This window comes from Chlamydotis macqueenii, chromosome 26 (genome assembly GCF_036417535.1).
Source record: "Chlamydotis macqueenii isolate bChlMac1 chromosome 26, bChlMac1.mat, whole genome shotgun sequence".
Lineage (NCBI taxonomy): Eukaryota > Metazoa > Chordata > Aves > Otidiformes > Otididae > Chlamydotis > Chlamydotis macqueenii.
Window position 1 is genome coordinate 4,508,708 of NC_141581.1, and position 21,259 is coordinate 4,529,966.

General features: G+C 48.2%; 1 protein-coding gene across 2 annotated transcripts; it reads right to left on the reverse strand.

The window, feature by feature from the left end:
- Positions 1-81: 81 nt before the first annotated feature.
- Positions 82-21,076, reverse strand: DPP9 (dipeptidyl peptidase 9). 2 transcript variants are annotated; one of them, XM_086767544.1, is made up of 22 exons: positions 21,015-21,076; positions 18,966-19,053; positions 15,943-16,045; positions 15,792-15,846; positions 12,930-13,042; positions 11,741-11,914; positions 11,345-11,513; positions 11,068-11,181; positions 10,650-10,778; positions 10,085-10,146; positions 9,446-9,546; positions 7,863-8,040; positions 6,890-7,055; positions 6,703-6,782; positions 5,028-5,180; positions 4,691-4,826; positions 3,839-3,984; positions 3,383-3,529; positions 3,077-3,229; positions 2,396-2,538; positions 1,945-2,056; positions 82-1,443 (listed from the first exon to the last, which is right to left on the reverse strand). In XM_086767544.1, exons 2-22 carry the CDS (start codon positions 19,019-19,021, stop codon positions 1,351-1,353), a joined length of 2,583 nt encoding a protein of 860 aa, XP_086623670.1. In that variant the 5' UTR covers positions 19,022-19,053; positions 21,015-21,076; the 3' UTR covers positions 82-1,350. The 2 variants fall into 2 exon arrangements, with proteins under 2 accessions (XP_086623670.1, XP_086623669.1); XM_086767543.1 differs by having other exon boundaries at positions 15,792-16,045.
- Positions 21,077-21,259: the final 183 nt, after the last annotated feature.

Here is a 21,259-nt window from a genome sequence, read left to right on the forward strand (position 1 = left end):
TGGCTAGCATAAGCCAGCTGCCGTTTCCTCCCGAGCCCTCTCCTGCGCTCCCGAAACAGGCACAAACGCCAGCCAGCACGCCTCTTTCTGATATTTTAATGAGTCGCTACATCTTACACTCATATTATAAAAGAATAAGAATCCATAAAAATATTTTCTTTTCATAATACGCACTTAAAATACTCCAGGGCAAGTCAACGTGGTTCATTTGGGTGGGGTTTGTTTTTTTGTTTTTTTTTTTTTCCTTTTTTGCCCCTGGCAGAACCCTTGGCTTGAGGGGGGTATATGCTCCCCTGAGGTGCGATTGCTCAATCACCCCCTCCCCAGAACTGCAGTTCCTGTTGACCAGGTAAATAAAAACCAGAAGAGAGCATTTGCTGAGTAGACGGGCAAGGGGAACAGTCACTGACCCGCAGAGAACTGAAGCACAGCCAATTTCAGTGCACATCTGAAAGCTCGGGGTGTCGGGGAAGGAGAAGGTGGGATTGGGAGGCAGCACAGAGAACGGAGGGAGGAAGGATTTGCATAAATACCATCCATCTTGTGTTGCAAAAACCCAAATGCTGCTGTGACCTCTGGAGAGGTGATCTCTGCTTGTAGCCAGCTGCTTCAGCTGCCGCGCTACCTGTTGGCACAACTCTCTGCTTGTGAGCGGCCATTAGAGAAAGGTATCAGAGGACACTGTTACCGACCCCAGCCACTTCCTCCATCTGCTCTGCAAAATCTCACTGAAAACCAGAAAAGACTAGTGTTGGATGCTTCTGTAGAGCTCGCCTCACATCCCAGGGCTCCACGTTGTCGCAGCAGGGCCAGCACACAGCAGCAGCAGCAGTCAGCTCCCCCGGCGCTTAACAAAAGGTAGTTCTCTCTTCCCTCCTACTCCTGGCTTAAGGCAGCTTGCTGATTCGGCTTTTCCATTTTCCAACGCAGGCACTGAGTTCTTGCAGGTAAGAGTACGGGAACTGCAGAGGTGCAGTGGAAGGGGAAAAGGACGGGGGAGAGAGAGATGGACACAAACCTCAGCCTTGGGAGATGGACCTCTGTCCGTCGATTCCCAGGATAGAGGGAGTAGCAGCAAAAAAAGCATTAACAGCCAGGCCGGAGGAGAGGAAGAGGACGAGCAGCCGAGCAGGGGCAGACCTCCAGCTTGGAAAGTGAAAGAAGGTGGCACTGTCCAAAGGGAAGGTGCCCTCCACCCTCCCGCCTCGCTCCGGGAGGGACACCCAGCCCGGACACGGGCGCTCAGCCGTTTGTGCTCTGGGTTAGCTGGCTGTCGAGGCAGGCGGCAGTGGCAGGGCACAGGAGGGGGAAGATGAGCTGTCAGTGTCCAGTTTGCAGAGGCTTGTGCTCTCAGAGGTATTCTTGTAGAAAGTGCAGCAGCGTGATTTCATAGTGCTCTCCTGACTCAGGGCACCGAATACTGTGTCTCTCGTTGGGGTAGATCTGCGCAGAAGCGGAGAGACAGAGCGGTTAGCCAGGAGCAGCACGTTAAGCACAGACAGCCCTCCCTCACACCAGCCCTCTTCCCTCAGCCGAGTCTCCATCGGGACAAAGAGCTGCCAGGGAAATGCCTACAGCCCCAGCCTCCCTCCCTCACTGCACTGGCGTGTGCTGCTGCTCCGCTCGGCAAGCCAGCCACCTCTGCTGCCACCAGCCAAGGGAGACAGCAAGAGTTCAGCTGAGAAGGAAAGTTCCAGGCCTGAGGGCAGGAGCCCTGTTTGCAAATGCTTTTAGACACGGGCCACATCTGCCAGCAGTGAAACAGCCACAGTGCCACCTCCCGGCCACCTCTTGGAGTCCAACCAGGCACTGGCTGCCATCTATGCTGCAAACAGATGTGGGAGCATCTGCCTCCACCTTCTCCCGTCCCCAGAACACACAGCAGAGAAGTTTTTCTCTTTCCAGATTTGAGGGACCTTCCCACTTCACTCTTGTTCCTCCTACCTGCAGCTGGTAAGGTTTTCCAGCCCGGATTAGCTGTGATACCAGGAAGTTGGTGTGAAAAAAGTGCACATTTTCATCCAAAAAGCCATGGAGGATCAGCAAACGATTTGGCCTGCAGGTGGGATGAGAGATAGGATAAGAAACCACACAAAAAGCTCTGCAGTGGGTCTGAGCAAAGAGCTGCCAGTTGGCAAGCCACAACTGAGCAATGGACTGGCAGTGAGAACAGCCCAAGGCCACGGATGTGGTCCTCAACCCCGCCCTGGCAAAAGGGGGCCGGGGGTACAACGCCCCAGCTTGCCACAGAAGGCAGCGACCAGCCACGTGCGTTACAATTCCATAGGATCAGAATCTATCCGTTCGTTTGGGATTCTGTGGAGGTGCAACCAGTGGCACCGAGCAGGAGCCGGGTGGAGGTTTTTAGCAGATCACTCAACCCCAGGGTACTCACTCATTGGGAAGCTTTTCTACGTGTAACGCCACAGAGCCAGCCTCGTAACCTTGCTGGTTGTTTTCTGGGATATCCATGTACCGCTCAGTATACCCGGTGTCATACGCCATCCAAACCGTGACAGGAGCACCTGCTATAGCAATCTGTCAAACAAATAGGTGGCAGGAAACAGCCTCAATTATCATGTGCTGAAGAGTTCAAGTGTTCCCCTTCTTCCTGAAGAGGCAGGAAAAAACAGGCCCTGGACCGTTCTATCACTCAGACCAGAATTCTTCTACAGCAAACCCACATAAAACCCAGATTCTTCCTCATGCTATTCCTCTCAGAGTCACACTGGGCCAAATTCCTGCGTAACAGCACTTCAAGGAGGACTTGTCAAATGATCCAGACACTGTGCTGGGAACTTGGGAAGGGGCTAAGGAATAGCACATGAATTATCTTTGCTAGGCAAAGTCCTCCACTGGCAGTCACTGGGGAACGACCCCACCCTCATCACGCCTCAGACAGGCACGATCTGCACGCAGAACGCAGGACTGTAGCCAGGAGCTACAGCCAGGACCGAGGGGCATTTTCACCTGTCCATCAGAAACATCAAGCAGAAAAGCCAACTCCATACGCCGGGAGTTACAGAAGCGGAGAGAGCCAAGTGTCCCAAGACGACAGCCCCACATCCAGACTTACCTTGAAGACGTTGGGTTTACAGATAAGACCCATGAGGGAGAGAAAACCCCCGTATGACCAGCCATGTATGGCTACCCGACTCAAGTCGATGAACCCGTATTTTTCTGCTACATAATGTAAACCTTCCACCTGGTCCTCTATCTCCACCTGACCCTAAAAGGCAACATGGAAGCTCAAGTGAGTGGCTTTCTAAATCTAGAAACATGAGACAAAAGACAAGAGCAACACTCACACAGGAAATAAGCAGCCAGGCAGCCTTAGAAAGAGCAGCAAATGAGCAGAGATTCATCAACAAAAGTACATTACCATTTGGTTTTTCAGGGCCCCTTCAAATTTGAGTCCTCGCTGGCATGAACCCCTTCCATCAATCACTACCACAGCATAGCCTAGGGATGCTAGCGTGTTTAGCCGCAAGTACTTGATTCCTTTGAAGGAATTATTCACTAGCTGCACCTGCAGGAGGAGGGGAAACAGAAAAAAAAGTTTCAGAGCTGAGCAGCTGCCTTCCAGTACCTCCCTCTGGCTGTCCCACTGTGTATGATCCTGAGCTGGAAGGCAGCCACTAACTGAGCTATTAGAGCCGTGCAAATCAGACTAAGTGCTGGAGAAATCACGTGAGGTTTGAAGCAGAGGTCAGAACAGAGATCCAGTGCTCAGTGCTAACCAAAGTGTAAGTCCTGATGCATGACTGAGCTACACGGAGCTCTGCCCTGGACAGCAAGCCCATGGCTAACAGCAGCAGCGAACAATCTGCATTATTACCTGAGGGCCTCCGTACACAAAAAGCACTGTGGGATGCTTCTTCCCAGGTTGGACATCATGAGGTTTGTAGACCATTCCGTAGAGCTCGACATCTGACTGAGTGCGGAAGTGAAAGATCTCCGGTGGGATGTAATCTGGGGGACAACCTGCAGAGGGAAGTTCAGACCCTAGCAATGCAGTAACTGCCAGCAGGCTCTGCCTCCTACCCTGCCTGAACAAGCTCGTTCTGACCCCAGTCAGGGCTCTTTCAACACCAAACCATACCAAGCCTTTAGAAATGCCTCTCAGAGAAGCCTTTCCCTGGGACACAAACAGCTTCTACCTGCCTGCACAGGGCAACAGGTCATCTAAAGAGTGAAAGTGTCACCCAGGAAAACATCATCAGCTGGGCATCCTCAGACAAGGCACGCTATGCCGCAACAGCAAGATGGGGAAGGTTACGAACACAGACAGGTCAAATGGATGAAACATCTGCAGGAGGGGTTTACATGCTGCTGTGAGCCACATCTAAATCCTTAAAGGCCTTGGAACAAAGTAGCCACTGCATCCCATATACTTGCCCCGCTTCAGACAAGTCATGAATAAAGAAACACCTAAACCCAGAGCCATCTAAAGCCTGCACCCTGAAGCACTGCTTTTGCTCAAAGCGTGAAATGCTAACATCTTAAAAGCTCATATACCTTTTCTTGGATGAGTTGCCCACTAAAGATATCTCCCCTGCAAGATAACACAATTAATTTTCCCTTAGAGTGAAGTTACATGGGCTACTTCCCTCTCCATCACCTCTGGCTACCGCTGGAAGGAAGAGTGCCACAGACACAACCCAGCACTGACGCATTCTACAGGACTTACTGGCTGCCTCCATCATGCTAGCCCAAAACTTGGGCTGCTTGTGGAGCGGGTCGTCATCGGAGCCACTGAGCTTGTAGACGTGGACACAAGGCGGAGTGCTCACGCTGCTGTAGTGGCTGATGAACATGTCAAAGTTCTACAGATGGGAGAGACAAGAGTTAGGGGAACAAGGTCTTTCACTTCCAACATCTAATCTCCTCCAGCCAGTTCTCAGAGAAGACCTCCCACATCTCAAGCAATCAAGACGAAGAAGCCCTCAGGACTCATTACTGGTTATGATTCATTACCATTCCCAGTTAGGATCCCTGTCAGTCAGGGGATGAGGGAAAAAACAAACCTGGCTCATGGAACAGCTGTGGGAGAAACCCGGAGTGGTAAGTCGCACAATTTCTCCAGGAGACTCATAGCTGACTACGTAGAGGTGGTGCTCCAACGGGGTGTCCTTTGTGCCTTGGAAATACACCAGCTTCGTAGCCTCGTTGACCCAGATCTACGTGGAGAAAAGAGGACTCAGTGACAGAAGGGTGACAGCTACTGCTCCTTCGCCAGTTCAAACAGCCTGGCCACGGGCAGAGTCAGCTTAAAACACAAATAGACCATGACAGACTGCTCACGGCATTAGGGACCGTACGCAACGCCTGTTGACGTGACAAGCTAGAGAACACACAAGCAGCGCTTCTGGAGAAATGCACATATTCCAACGAAGTAACGAAAAGCAGTCACTCAGCTTTTTTGAGATACTCAAAGCATTTGGGCACAAAAAGTCAGGCTCCGCTCCCCACAGGTGAAACTAGAAAGATTCTGTGCTTAAATATGGCAACATTCCACAGAAAGTCTGGATTAGAAGGATATAGATGTATTCTTTCCAGCAATCATGATAACGAATTCCCGTCTGTGGAAGGATCACTCTCTAACAGTACCAAACTTCAAGCCACATGAAATTACGTTTTTAATGTTCAGACAAAGCTGCTTCTAAAAACCACCTGCCCAGCCAGCAACAGAGACTACAGCTTTGATCCAGCAACAGTAACTGAACTGTTTTCCACCTTACAGTTTCCAAATGCTGAAGCCCAAATGCTCTTTCTGGCTAACCCACAGTTTGAAGACCACTGTGGGCAGCAAAGGGAAAAAAAATATCCAACTCAATTGGCAAGAAAAACTGGGTAGAGCCCTGTGGAGCAACAAGTGCATCAAAATAATTGCTGCTAACCCAATTTTAGCCATAACACATGCCAGGAAGAGCTGTGGCCAAAATCAACAGCATGTACAGTGAGAATCCACATAGGGAGGGACAGCAGGTTAATTGCAGATTGAGAAAAAGCTGCAGAAACCAAATGCATGGAGCTGCAGGCCTTTTAAAAAGCGCGAAGTGAAAATCCAGATTAATGGGAAATGAACAGAGAAGGTCTTTATTTTGACAGAAATCACCTGGGAGCGTTAAAGATCAGACTCAGAGTTAATTCCTGAAGCAAAAACAGAACTAGGTTTCTACAAGATTAATAAAAATTCATTTCTGGTTATTCTGCAACCAATAACAGACACAGTTTCTCCATATTCTAAATTGCTTTTTACTCCCTAGCTGCCTCCTTCCTAAAGGCTCTACTGAGGGATCAGCTGGAGACCAAGAGTTCACTCTAAGTGCTAGGACATATTTCCAATTCGCAAGAACTCATTGGGGTTAAAACGCTTCGGCAAAGGCAGCAATCCCAAGCTTCTCCACAAAATAGTTGTTTGTTGCTTTTGAACCTCAGACTTGCATCCTTTTTTTATGGCCTGACTGACTCAGGGGATTTACCTAAGGAGCAATCTGAAGTCTGATTAAAAAGGCAATCAGTTCAACGCGCACCGACTACAGCACTTCTGGGGAAAGCAGAGGGAGCAATAAAAAGAGAAACAAAATGAAGCTGAAGTAGTTCTAGCTGGTCCCAGGCGTAACAGAGGGTGTAGGCCAGGACTGTGGGCAGACAATGCAGAGCTGTAACACTGCAAGTGAAAATAAAAATAACCACTACCTTCGATCCGTGCCTCGCCAACACCTCCCATTCCCCACCAGTCAGGGCAATCTCCTCTTTGATAGGGCATTTGAAATCACCTAAAGAAATAACATGAGAATAAATCCCCGCCTTCCCCAAAAGACAAGACAAGCAAATCAGAGAGGGAGCTCCCAAAGCTGAAACACCAACAAGGTGCAGCTCTTACCCTCGCTATGGACATACGGCTGCACCCAGTCATAGCTGCCTTGCTTTAGGACCGCTGTGACTCTGTACAGGTGACAGAAACCTGTTTTGCATTCGTTGGCTCGGATAAAGCAGAGTTCTTCCTCCTCTCCCTCCGGCTGGATGAAAGGATAGAAGATATCATGAACCTGTCGCACAAGGCAAAAGAGCCATGAGTGACTTGTATTGACACAGCAGAGACATAGCCAAGGGAGTCAGTGCTAAACTAATGCGCTTTCAAAGGACAGGAAAGGGAGGAGAAACATCTCAGATGAGCAGCTAGTAGGAAACAGCCATTCCACACTTTCCTACTACCACAAAGAAACTTTGGGCCCACGTAGAAGACCATATCTGGGTCTGGGCTTTCCATGGCTACCACTGAAACCAGCACCAGTCTCGGCTCTGAGCTGGACATTTCAGCTATGCAAGTTTCACAAGGTGGCTGCTATTCCAACACCTCAGGAATGCCATGGTGTGAACTCCAGGCCCCTTTGTCACTTTAGTACCAAGATGCTTGATCTTAGAGGCTGATGTTTATTCCCCGTCTCTCACATCTATTACCCATCTAAATAAGTACGAGTTCCAGGGATTAGGGTTGCTCATGCTTTAAGAAGCCATTTAATCTTGTAATAAAATAGCCCTAAAAGAATGGCAGTGTTACATCTAAAAGCCTCAGTGTCTGAAGTGCCTGTGTTCACCAAGAACGTTAGCAAGAATTAAGCGAATAGCTCCAACTGCAAGGAGATGGCAGGATCCCCATCTCTTCCAGCGCTGCATGAAAGTCCTTCTCACGGCTTTATCACCCTCCCTGAATTAACACCAAATCTGGCACCACTGAGCGGCAAAGCAGTCTGCTGGAGCCCGGACTAAACTGGACACATAGCCAACACAAAAATGGTTAACTGTTGGGGAGGAAGGGGCAGCCAGTGTTCTCCTCCCAGCACCGAGCCTCTTACATTTATCCACACATCAGTGGTTTCTTCATAGATCACAAATGGCTGGACATTTTCTGGCACAGTTTTGGCAAATGCAGCGCGCTGCTCCTCGTTTTCTGGGACTGGAATAAAGAGTGCTGGAGGCAAAAGGATTAGCTGCAGCCGCTGCTGAGGTCTGTCTAGGAACATCGCCCAGGCACTGGGGAAAGAAGTTGGAGGTGAATGTCAGTACCACAAAATAGATGTCCCTTTCCGACACTCAGAACATGCAACCCTTTTTCCCCCCACTGGCAGAAAGGATTTAAGCATATGAATGCAAAGCTTTTCTCATCATTGCCGCTTTCGAATCTCCTGGAAGCTTTGCCAACAAACATGTAGTGCCAGACATCTCTGGTATTTCACAGGGGTATGGTTCAGACAAGACTACGACGGATTTGCCAGAGTGTCTATTCCAAGGGATGACTGTTAACAGAACCTTGTCTCCAGACCGTAACTCTTCCTTGGAAAGCCCCTCCATCAGAAAGCACTATTTGTTTTTGTCGTAGTTCAGCCCCTTCTCTAGCAAGCTCCTAACGAGCTAAAGTGATCACTCTTAAAACAATCCATTTGTAGCTTCCTCACTGCACGCTGCACTAGCAGGGAAAGGCACAGACCTAAGACAACTGCCAAGTGAAGGAGTCGCTTCGGTCTCAGCCTTGCTCCTCTCCGAGGAGAGTCATTTGAAGCGGTGCTGCACTGCAGGCCTCTCAACATGACAGATGGCAAGCCACCGCTGCACAGTGCGGCTACCCCAAGGCCTGGAAGCGCATCAAGGGAAGTTTCATCATTAGGACAGACTTTCAAAAGAGCCGGTTCTCCTCTAGCACCTCAGGGACTGGGGATTTCACGAACTGAAATACTCAGCACATTTAGCTAAGCTCTGCTGCAGAACATAAGGATCACCTATGGGATTCCCTCCTGTATGCATTTAGCTTCTAGAGCAGAAAATTAAAGATGAGTTACAGAATGCAATCTTCAAAGACAGCTAAGTCACCTTAACTCAATCTGGACAGAAACTAGTTAACAGTCAGACAAGCTTTTGAGAGGAAAAAATTAAGAGCTCACAGAATTCACAGCAATCTGACTGGTTGAAATTTTTAACTCTCCAGGCAAGGCTGGCCAGCACAAGACTATCACAAAGGGCTTTGCATGGTGCTAACTGCCCCCTTTCCCATGACCTATTTGGCATTCATCACAAACTGAACCGATGAACAACGATAAAACTGCTTACAGCACACGCTTATTTTCAGCAGGAAGCATATTGTACTCGTGTTAAGCATCTTCAACTCACAAGGATCCCCTAGGCCTGCCCGCTTAATAGATCTGTGTCATTTAACTTTGTGGTTGAGACTTAAACCCTACAGCTTGTCACTCTCGTCTACATTTGATTAGTTCCTGTTTCTAGGATGTTATAACACTGAAGAAGTCAAATACTCATGTGCCATTTCTGGCACTCATGGCTTTAAAACTCAGTCACGACTACAATACAAAGTACGCCGAGGGCCTGCAGTAGTTCAGCCAGGGAAGCCCTTGGGATTATTAGTTTGGAAGAAAGACTTATGTACTATTTGCCATCTCGGGTCCATCCGGCACGGGCAATGTACTCCACAGTCGGAAATAACGCAGCAAATGGTTGCACCAGCTCCTTGTCCTGAGCACACACGATCTGCAGGAAAAGGAAGGTGCAATATCAAATCAAACTGCTACCAGACCTCCTCACCTCTTCTTATGGAAGCTCAGTGGAATGGGAGAACGAGGAAATTTAACTACTGGCATTAGCAAGAGTCAGGCCAGGAGAAGCAAGCCTTTCTACAAACGGCAGGAAGAGAAGGGAAAAACAAGCTTCAAAGCAAAATGATTTTGGTATTCAGCCACAGAAAAGGTTACAGTCAGGGACCAAAGCCCAGAATTAGATTGGGCCTCGACCGTCCTGCTCTGCTGTTGACAATGTGGTATACAGGCTAACCTCACTTCTCGCTTCCCTCCCCTCTCCCAGCTGCCTCTCCACCAGAACAATGCTCTTCAGCATTTTGAAGTTTTTCGGTTTCTTGGATAAACAAATTATGGAACCTGGTGTTATCAGAGGATGAAAACAAAGGCTAACACCACCTAGGATTTCTTAGTGACTTTGTCTTAGTTCTAGGAAGCCTTAGAAGCAGCCAACCCTCCTGTGCGATATCCCATTGTGAGTTGTTAGCACTTACCTTACCCTTGCTGTCTGTTTTAAATTCTGCCAGTTTTAGTGTAATCTTGGGGTTTTTGCTGCCTGCAGAGAATGAGTGGAAGAATACAAAGATGACGAACTTGATCACCCCATGGTTATACACAACACAGCTTCTAAAGAAGGACTGACCCTGGCCCTACTGAAATGGCTGTGTGTGGATGTACAAATATCAAATTAGGTATGGGAGCAAACACCACGGTAATCACAAGAGTCATTCTGGGTATGGGAAAAGTTTGCTTTTGCCTTGCCTAGTTGGCTGTGCACGCTCTCAGGAGGGAGAGGAAAGATGGGATTCAAAATGTATTCCACGACATGCCACTGGATATATTCCCTTTTCTTAGCAATCCTTTCATTTAAGCTGAACTTTAAATCCCATTCCTTCTTGCCGTAGATTTTGGGCTCAGAGACTCAATTAGGCCTCCACATTTACAACCAGTTTCTACATCCTAGTAAGCACCCAGATTAATCATGCAGAGTTTATAGCACAAATTCCACTGCTACTGCCAGCAAGAGTTGCATTAGCAGCCCCGCGGTATTTCACTTACCTGTCCGGGGGTACCGATAGGAGTCTGTTTTTCTCTCCTCCAAGGCAGGTGAAGGAACATGAATTATCTCCACCTCTGACTCATCCACTTCCTCGTACAAGATCCGCAGTGTTTTTAAATCCTCTGAACCTAGGACAGATAGCAAGCATGTTTACTACAGTGTGTTCCAGCTGTTTCTGACTTGCCTGGAGCGTTGCGGCAGTACACTCTGGTGCAGAGCACACATCCCCCATACAGCCACAGCTCCTAGTGACCACCTGCAAATACTCCTCTGAGCACAATTATAAACCCTCAGTGTTTTGTTCCTTCAGGTGGCCTCCCCAGAAACAGACCAGAAGGAAAACCTTGCTTAAAGCATCGTTCATAGCAGGGGCCAGCAGCAGTTACAGCATCAGAATTCGATAAGCAGAATGCTGACCTTCTGTAGAAGCTGTGGGACACCACCAGTAGCCTGTGAACCGATCAAATTCCTCCTGAATGACAAAAGTGGCTACACCAGCAGACTTGGGGTCATCAAGAACATTGGATAAGCCTGGGGAGGAACAAAGAAGAGGCTGCATTTACATCTCCTTGGAAAAAGCTGATCCAAAACAAGAATGTACTTATAAGAAAGCAACCATGAAAGACACAAGCCCTTCCAGACCAAATTTGTCAAAAGAAATTTCCTTTTGAATCTAGCAAGAAGCACCAGTTACCTTTATGGCAGTATGTCATCCGCTTCTCCTCTCCTGTCTCAATGTTTGCTACCCACAGATCATTGTTATTAATGAACGAAAAGAAGGCAGGGTCGGCAGGGCAGATTTTGGGATCCATTCGTGGCCCTGTGCACTGAGTTTTGATCTCCAGAGGCTTCATTGGAGACACCTACAACAACAGACACACAAAAAGCTCTGTACCAAATCACCTTCCAGCTTCATATTTAAAAGCCTAAACCACAGATACAGTACAGCCCATGAAATGACAGCAAACAGCCCTGACAGCACACAAGAGAAATGACCGTCACCAAACGCATGCAGATGTGCAGCCACCTCCAACACCAAAAGCATTAAGTCCGTTCCAGGTGCTACTCATAAAACCATGAGCAGACTCACCATGAAACCATTCTTGCCCCCATCTCGGCAATGGAAGAGGCTGTTGCTGGCCTGGAAGAGGAACAGGCCACTCTCACTGTGGAAATCATAAGATGTTATACCGAAGACTCCAAGTCGCTTGCGCTCCCTCAAGAGTTCCTCTTCTCTAGAATACATTCCATGGTGAGGGGTTGCCTAGTATTGAAGGAAAGGAAAACGTAAAGAATCTGCAAGAGGAGAAACTTTCCCAGAACAGGAATGCTCCAAGATAGCCTACGAATGCCCAAAATACAATATACCAGCCAAAACCCACCGGCAGTCTTACCATACAGGTCCATAATTGCTGTACTTCAGGCTACACCTGTGGCCCAGAACAACTGAACCAACCACACACCCCAAAGTTCCCTTTACACAAGAGGGATGAATTGCAAATCTATCATTTCTGCAGTTGCCACTTCAGCAGGAACCGAGGACAGCTGCACTTGCTCTGCTTATGCAAATCAGATGTAACCAATTAACTTAATGACATTATCTACAGCCTTCACAAACAGTTTCCATGTCAGACACTGCAAACAAAAGCTCTTCCGGGGATCTTGAATTACCCTGAAGGGGACTAGTAATCCAAATGGTGTCAAGACAGCTAAATTCTTTTCCACAGGAACCTTTTTAGTAGGGAAGAAAGACTAACACCCTCCACTCTCCTCTTCATTGATGCTGCTAGTGACAAAGGACATTAAGATACTGAAAACAGGGCGGCGAAAATTCACCCCCTTTCTGGTTGCAACAGAGTGTAGGGCAGAAGCAGCAGCTTAAATTCAACTTTCCCAACTTCCTTAAGAGCAGGAAAGATGACAGACAGGCACTCCACTGAGCATGACAAGAGCCCAGACAGGATACCCAGAAGAAAGGTGCACTGTCCTGATATCTTATAATCTGAGGGAGATTACATGCTAGTTTAGAGTCCTGTTTGCTAAGTCAGCCCTTTGCTTGCCACATCAACTCCTGTTTTGCACGCACAAGTAACTATCTTGCATTATGAAGCAAAGCAATTCTCAATACAACATCCCTACCAGTACCATTCTCCGGGTCTTACGCGCTGCCACGCTATTACCTCTGCTGTTCAGCAGAGTCGTACCCACTACACCAGCCCCACACCATCAGCCAGTTTTCCCAAACACTTTCAACTCCAGCTCTTCACACTACGGCTCACCTGAAAGTGATCCAGCATCTGCTTCCATGACAAGAGTAGCAAGGCCTCCTTCCGTACCTTTTTGGGAATCTCTGAGTAAAGAAGGGAATTCTCTCGGCTACCATATGGCATTCCTATTGGGAGGACAAAAGCATAATCCTATCTAAGATTAGTTAGCCAGGACAAGGAGGACCAAGAGCAAATTGAAAAACAAAACTGAAAAAGTCTTTGATAACAGAGAGGTTGGGGCTGTCCAGAAGCTTTTACCAACTGTCATTCCCAAGCATCTCTCGGTTCAATCACAGAATAATAGCTAAATTACTTAAATTTAGAAATTCATTTATAGAAATTTCCTTCAGCAAGACTTAACATTAACCAAGCTCTTCAGAATTAGTTACATCCAACTTTCCTCTCTGTGGACTGTTCAGCCCACGCCCCAGATGCACTCTAAAAAAGCCACTCCCTGAATGGGTGACTCAACATTACTCTCCACCTTTCTCAGCCAGAAATTCGCTACAGGGACCTCATTCAGGCCAACGCACCAGCCTGCGAGAGGAGAAGAAAAAAGCTTGGAAGCTTTAGAGAGCCCATTCAAATGTGAAACAGTATATTACACAGTCAAAAGACCTCGTCATTTTACAGAAGCCTTTGACTGCGGTTATCGAATAAGCTGTTGGCCTTCACCTGATTTCCAAAACAACCGCAAAAAAAATAAAATAACTTGAGACACGATTTTGGCAGTTTCAACAGTTCAAAGACCAACGAACTTGCCCTCTACGTATGCTGTAGAGATTCCCTAGATCAGAGTTTCACACAGGGAAGCGTGCCCTGGTATCATCTACTCTGCACACGTTCTGGGCAGAACAGAAAGATTTCCAAGCCAGTCAACCCAGCAGTACAGTTGCTTAAAATTAAAACTTGAAATATTAATAAGTGTTCAGGAAGCAAAGCAATATGTGAGCATATAATCCTCAGAGACAGAGCAACACCAAAGAGCTGAGCATGTGGTGTTTAATATAAGCAGCATCTGCCACGATACAACATAAAATTCTACGGGGACAGCCCAGGAATGGTTTAAGATGTCCAAATAAAAAAAAAACTGCAGATAGGAACAAATTACTATACACACACACACATTTAACACTCATGCAACTATGACCTGGACTTCCTTTCTCCTTATTATATTAGTACTTTCTACAGTGACCTCAGGCTGACTACAATCCATTAGCATTTACAAGAAAAATACTGCCTTCCTCCCCAAAAAACACTAACTTTGCTCCCAAGTGAAGAAAAGTATTCAATCTCTACAGCAAAGTTCTCCAGAAGTCTTTATCCTACTCCTCGGCATTCAGAATTCACATAAAAAACTTGAAAATGGACAGCACACTGCTGTTAGGTGCTTATGAACTGTTGACATGGGTTCTGAGTATTTAACGGCACATGGTATGCAACTCAAAAGACGCTTATTATGGCAATAAAAAGAATCAGCGTTTACCCTTTATTAGGAACGCCTGAGAAGTAGCCCAGAATTACCTGGCAGACACTGATCTGAAATGGTGGCTCAATCTGCTCCATGCCCTGTACAATTCCTTAAGGAAGAGACACTCGTGTATCTTCATTCCTGCTTCTGGCTCCTACACCAGTCACACCCGTGTGGAACACCAACCAGCCAGTAGCTGGTCTGGTTGCCATTTCATACAAAAAAACGTTCCTTTTTTTTTTTAAATCAGCTACTTAAATCCTTAGTTCTTCAGCCATTTACATCAAAAACCATATCAAAGTCAACTTGGTCTTGAAATACACTCAGCTTTAAATCAAGTCTCACTGTTCAGACTTAACAAGAAAAATACGCTAACTCTGGACGCTGTCCTTTATAGCACCACTTGTGTCACAAGAATGTAAGAGGAACTACAACAAATCAAGTCACTGACACACAGGAGTTGCTTAATGACAAAACAAATCAGTCCCTCAAATCCAGCATCCTACGGCCTGCGGTGACCTACACTCAACAACTCAAAAAAGAAGGAAAAAAGCAGGGTCACTTCAGGAAAGCAGTCATCTGTATGGAGTTGCACATCAGGCATCTTTACTGGCCGGTAACAAGCAGCTCATACCCCAAAGCAAAACAAACTCTTTATAGTCTATAAAGCTTCCCGTATTACCAACCACTAAATTATCCAGTTACTAAAATCCAACCACTCTGTCACTAATTATATTGTGGCTCCAACTATAATGAGGGACCTGCACAAGACAGCATTTTACTGTCTCTCAATCCTACTGTAAGGAAGAGGATATTTCCCTGTGAATACCATTAATAGTTCATTCCCACCTAAACTTCCCCATTCTCCCACTCTTAAAGCATCCTACCTACCCGGGACTTCATAAAGCAGGGAGACACCACCCCCCCCCCCATTAATACGTAGAACTTGCAACATATAATTAGTAATTACTGCAAGCAAATTCCTTGGGAAGTCAGTCTGGCTGATCAATCAAGTAAATCTCATTTCTCCTAAGCTACAGCGGCACAAGACAGTCCTGAGTTTGAGGAACATCCCTTCTCTTGCCCCATCACCTGGATAGACTTGGGTTGCCAACGGTCAGACCCTGCGTTCGTACCCTGGCCACGAGGCAGGTCTGGCTAGCCAACGCTTCCCCTTGTCGCTGAGCAGAAAGGCTGTAGTCAAAGCGCTTGTCTGGGACTGGAGAGGTCTCTGCTCAGTGCCAGGCTTTGCTATACATTAAACGTGCAAACTTAAGCAATGTTACTTAATCTCAGTTCCCCCAGCTCGTAGATGGAGATGCCTCCCACCCTTTTCCTCGCCTGTTTAGATTGGAAGCTCTCCCACAACATATTCACGCTCGGCGTCTGGCATGCTGGCTTACCCAGGTAATAAAGACGATGAGAGTGCGGGCTGGACTCTTCTGTTTTCCGGACAAACTGGAAATCATGGGGAGCTTTGTTGACTATCATGCCCGAATACTTCCTGCTGCTGTGAATAATGTCACGCAGCCCATCCCAAGAATGCTTTTGCACCTGGAATTGGGAAGGCACATCCTCCATCTCGACCACCTCAGAGCTGTCTGATAGCGCGTCCACTGCAGTCATCCTCTCTTCCCCTTCAGAACTGGACAAAAAACTGAGGGAGGAGTTGAGGGAGAGAATTAAACCATAAAATCAAGCGGATGCATTTTGTTCCTTAGAGAAAGTTCTAAGCACGCAACAAGCTTAGGAGAACAGGTGCTCCTTAAACTCCAGATCCTAGGATTCTCTGCACTCAGATGACATTTTAAACATACATCGACGTAGTGAAAGGAAAAGTCCATCTCCCATCCCATATCAAGTCCTGTAAATGAAGATATTAACCTCAGAAAACTCTCTCTCAGGACTAGCTCTAGAAATCAGCTGTTAAAGGAAGTACAAGCAGCAGATTCTGGTGCAGAAAACAATCAGCTTGACTCAAAGGAAAACCAGCCCAGGAATTCGGATGGATAAGTCATCAAAGCTCTGACTATCGTAAAGGCACATAAACTCCTGCCCTGGAACACCACAAAAGCGAAGTCCCCTTCCTGTCCTAAAAGAAAGCCTGCTTATCACTTGGAGAGAGAGGTTTAAGTCCAAGCACAGCATCGCACTTACCTGAAGAGCTCTTGTAGCCAGGAATGAAGGAGGAGAGATGGCAAAACAAGAAGAAAACAGTGCAATTGTCTTTGCTACCAGAAAGAAGACAGCAGTAACAGACCCTGGTCGTATCCTGCAAAATGCGGCACGCACTCCTCATACATTTCCAAGCTAGCAGTTCTTGAGTGAGAGTCTACCAAGAACTCCTCCACATGCAACTGCAGCAAATGTTAATTTGAGGAGAGGTGGACCAAGAGACTTGCCCAAGGTCAATGATGTAATCTATTGCAAAGCAGGAATGAGCCTAGGACTAGGGAAACCAGTTTCTGTCACCCCACTCAAGAAGCCGCATTCCCCTCCACGAGGACGTTTCAGTTGATTCGAGGGTATCTGGAATAATGTTACACAGAATTTCAGAAGAACTTCAGTTTACTGAAAAAAATCAGGCCAGAGAAGTTTGCTCCATGGAGACAGAATCGCTACCTTTGACACAGCATCAAGACAGCAAATCAGTGACTAAGGGCTACACCAAAAAGGCCTTGTCCTCAGCAGCCCCAAGATTTACAATTTCAAATTAGATGTTTCCTGAATGCTGCCTGTCAGTTGGGACAGCGACCTGCATTTCGAGAGGAGAACAGCTTCTGAGATGAAGGATTAAGTGAGAATTACACAAAAACCAAATATTGAAGACTTCAGCCTCAGTAAGACACACAATGAGTTCTTTCCCAGGGGAGGGAACCAGGGGAAAGGAGAAAGGATGGTCATTTTTTATCACCACAAGAAAACACTCACCTCTGCCCATTCTCTACCCAAGAGAAACCCAAGTGTTCCTTGAAGATTCCCCACCAGCTTGCACCTTGTAAAAGGCCCTCTAAAAGGAAGTTCTCACCTAGTTTGACATCTTACGCAATTATGGAGCAAACTTAACCCAAAGTACATCTGGACTTCCTTAAACTACAGGCACACAGTACAAGGGCTGTAAATATAACCACATCTTCAAACTGCTAAGTCCCTAAATTGCACAAAATGTGTGAATAACAACACAACAACGAGCTCCTGAAATAAATCTGTAGGTGCTCCTGGTACCTACTGCCCAGCAGTAAATCCACAGCTTGAAAATTAATCAAGAGGAGTACAATCAAAGCCAGGCAGGAAGCCCAAGTAAAACCACAAAAGAGGACGTGACGGGATGTTCTAAGACTGTGAGGGTAACTGTGGCCTCTACTGACTAGATCCATGATGTCCACTACAGCAACTAAAATCACATCTGAAGGCAGAAGTCCTGCCTGTCAGAAAATACATGACAGGAAGACCACAAAACCCCATAAACCGAGTGCAATTCTTTCAACCCAACCCCACTGCAGGTCAAGTCAGTCAACGAAAATAATCCCTCTCTGGCTCAGGATGCCTGACCTTTAGGTTTCTCTCACTCAGCTGGTGAAACCGTCTTACTCAGCCAGCTTGACTCCTCACGAGGGAAAGTTGCACCTTTAAGGGCTCAAAACAATCTAACTGTCCCAAATCGAAGCAGAAGCTGGAGCCCCTTCCAAACTATACTGCCATGGTTTTATGATTCACTAGGGAAGCAAAAGGCACAACTTTTAGCTTGGCGCTGCTCTCATCCCGGAGATTTTGACACTAGAGGAGAGTGGGATAAGCAAAGCAGCCGTCACACAGGTTGGGAAATATGGCTATCACAGCTGGAGCATGGTGGAATCTCACAAAACTTAGGTCCTGACATGACACAGTAAAAACAGAATCCACCGCTTCATCCATCGCTGCAGCCATCTCTTGGACAAACGCAACAAGCATTTGGCAACGTCACATACAGAAGTAAACGAGTACAAGGAGTAACGTGTAACTGAAATTGCAGGGTGAATTTTGGGATTACTGTTCTGGTGAGTTGCATCAAGACACCAATTTTAACCATCGTACTCTTAGATGGTCTTGAAACTTTGGCATCTCTGCAGCACATCCGAGATTTTCACCTTACTGGAAAAACACTGTCCTTTACACTGAGGCACTGACTTAGGTGATTCACTGTTGTTTGAGAAGCACTGCTAACTCCACTCCCAAAACACCTGGAGGTCCTTCTCATGCTTTTTCTGTCCTGCCTGGCCAGGTTAGATGGATCAGGCACACGTCCATCAGGCCCTCCTTCAGGGGGAACACATTAATCTGAAGACAAGAAGCAGGCACAGGTGAGACATCAGCACGGGGAAAAAAAAAAGAATTGTAAAGGTTGGAACTGGAAATCAGTGAAACAAATTATCTTCCTGAGTCACTTCCTGACCCACAGATCCTGACACAGAGCTCCCCGGGCAGAATGACATACTTGGGATTTTTCAGAAACCTCTTTCACTCCCAGAGGTGATTATTGCTCTGTGCCACACAACCTAAAGGTCAACAAAGGCCCTGGGAGTAACTGGGACACGTACCTTCTCCAACTTCCTGCAGTCTCGTTTTCCAGACGAACCCTCTTTATCTTCTGCATTAACTACTCAGCAAGCAGGGCAGGACAGGAAACTAGGAAGGAAGAGGGGAAAAAGGAAATTTCACACAACTGCAGTTTCCCCTGTCACAGGAATAAGGCTGTATAAAAGCATCCTCCACAGGTTACATTTCCAACTGAGCACAGAGGCACAAACAAAATCCTTGGTTTGCATTTTACAGTCCACATCGTTCCGCTGGCACATGCTGGATATTGACAACCCAGGAAAAAACCGAGAGAGACTTCTTAACCCGAACAACGGAACTCGGTGAACCCTGTGGCCTGTCTCTTTCTTTCCTAAAAATTCATTCTTCAAATCTGACAATCCTCAGTACTGACCCTTCCTTTCATTCCCCTCCCGAAATCTTGAAATTCTCTGAAATATCAGTGCTAGGAATTGAGAAAACAGAGGTCTGCTCCATACACTTACTGGCTAGAGTCAAACAAAGGACGCCATAAGGAGCCAGACAGAGGGTCAGCAGCCCCACTGCCAACAGCGTTGCCGTCCCACCTGGGACATCAAAACCACATTTGTCTTCTAAGTCAGACTGCTGCTTCCGTCTGCCTGACGCCACGGAGGAACCCTGGCTCACCACACAAGCTCATTTTCCACGAGCATACGAAGGTGCTACCTTCACCATCATCCTCTCTACCCAAGTACATTAAAGTGCAAAGATCTTTGTCTGCTCTTCAAGAGAGCTCTGAATCACAGACACACCCGAGACCTGCCACTAGTTTCTGCCAAGGCCCCTGGTCTGCCCAAACAGCCATTTCTTCACCAAAACCGCACTCACAGAGGATCAGGAGAGACAAAGCGTCACAAAGAAGTGCCAGCAGTGAAGTTCCTAAACTGCAGAGGAGAACAGAGAGGGACAAAGCAGCAGCACCTAGTAATTTAGAGGGCGATTTTCAATGCAAGGAGGAAGGGCAACAGGAGCGATGCTGAGGAATGCTGAGTAACCTGGTCTGATCTCACAGCTGACCCTGCTTTGAGCAGGGGCCTGGACTACAGACTTCCCAAGGTCCCTTCAATCTCGCTTATTCTGTGATTTTAACGATTCAGAGGACCAAGTCACCCTCAACCCACCCGTCACAGCTCACATGTTTCACAGAGAAAAGGAACAATAACATCCTCTGACGCTGAACCCAGAGAAAAAGAAATTGAACAAAACAGAGAGGAGAAATCAGAAACCCGGCACGAATCACGACACTCATCTGTCAGCGAGACCCCGAGGGGCTCGCTGGTGCATTCAGGAAGAGCCAAAGCAACACAGTCACCTAGAGAAGCCCTTACAATCGTGTCCCCGCCACGGCCGGGAGCCTTAAGACTTCCTTCACGAAAAATAAAAGCAACTGAGGGTGGAATACAGCAGCGGGGGTTTCTCTACACAGGCAAAGGCCACCAGCAGCCCGCATCGGCCTGTGCGCTCGTGTGAGAGGGGCTGAAAGCCCTGACAGGGGGCTCCTGCCCTTGCTGCGGAGGGAAGGCCGGGCCAGGAATCAGCAGGAGAGAGGGGAGCCCAGGGGATGGAGCACCCTGTCCCCCCTCCACTGCCGGAGGCGGCTCTTCTGCCTGTGGAAAAAGAGGAGCGAGCAGCTTCTCACCCGCCTGGGTAACGCACAGGCTGCTGGGGGGGCAAAGACCCCCCCTCCCACCCTCCCCAGGGCAAGGCGTCCGGCTCCATCACCCCAACCCTGGGGGGGCACGTTGGGGGCGGGGAAATACAAACAACCCCCTCAAACCCCCACGCCGGGAGGGGAAACCGTGGGAGAACAAACCCCCACCCAGGACAAGGGATGGCCGCCCCCCACGCCCTGGGAGGGGGGGGCACACAAGTCATGAGGGGGCCAGACAGAAACCCCTCGCCCCCTAAGGCGCCTTCCCAGCCCAGGGGAAGGGCGGAATGCGGCCCACGGAAGGGGCAAACACCCCTTCCCCCGGGCCAGCCCCCACCCCGGGGTAGGCCCCCGCCCCAGCCCTCCCCTCCTCACTCACCCCGGGGCGCGGCGGCCTCCCCCGGAGGGGCGGGGGGGCGGCTCCTCTGCGGGAGGGCGGGGGGGGGAGGGGGGGCTGCGGCGGCTCCGTCACTCCCGCTCCATGTCCCGGACGCTGGAGCAGCCCCGGAAACGGGGCGGGAGGAGGGGGGGGGGACTAGGGGGGGGCGGCGGCCTGCCAGAGCGCGACCTTTCACCCGGCGGCGGAAACGGCGGGGGCGCGCGCGGGGCGGGAGCGCGGGGCCG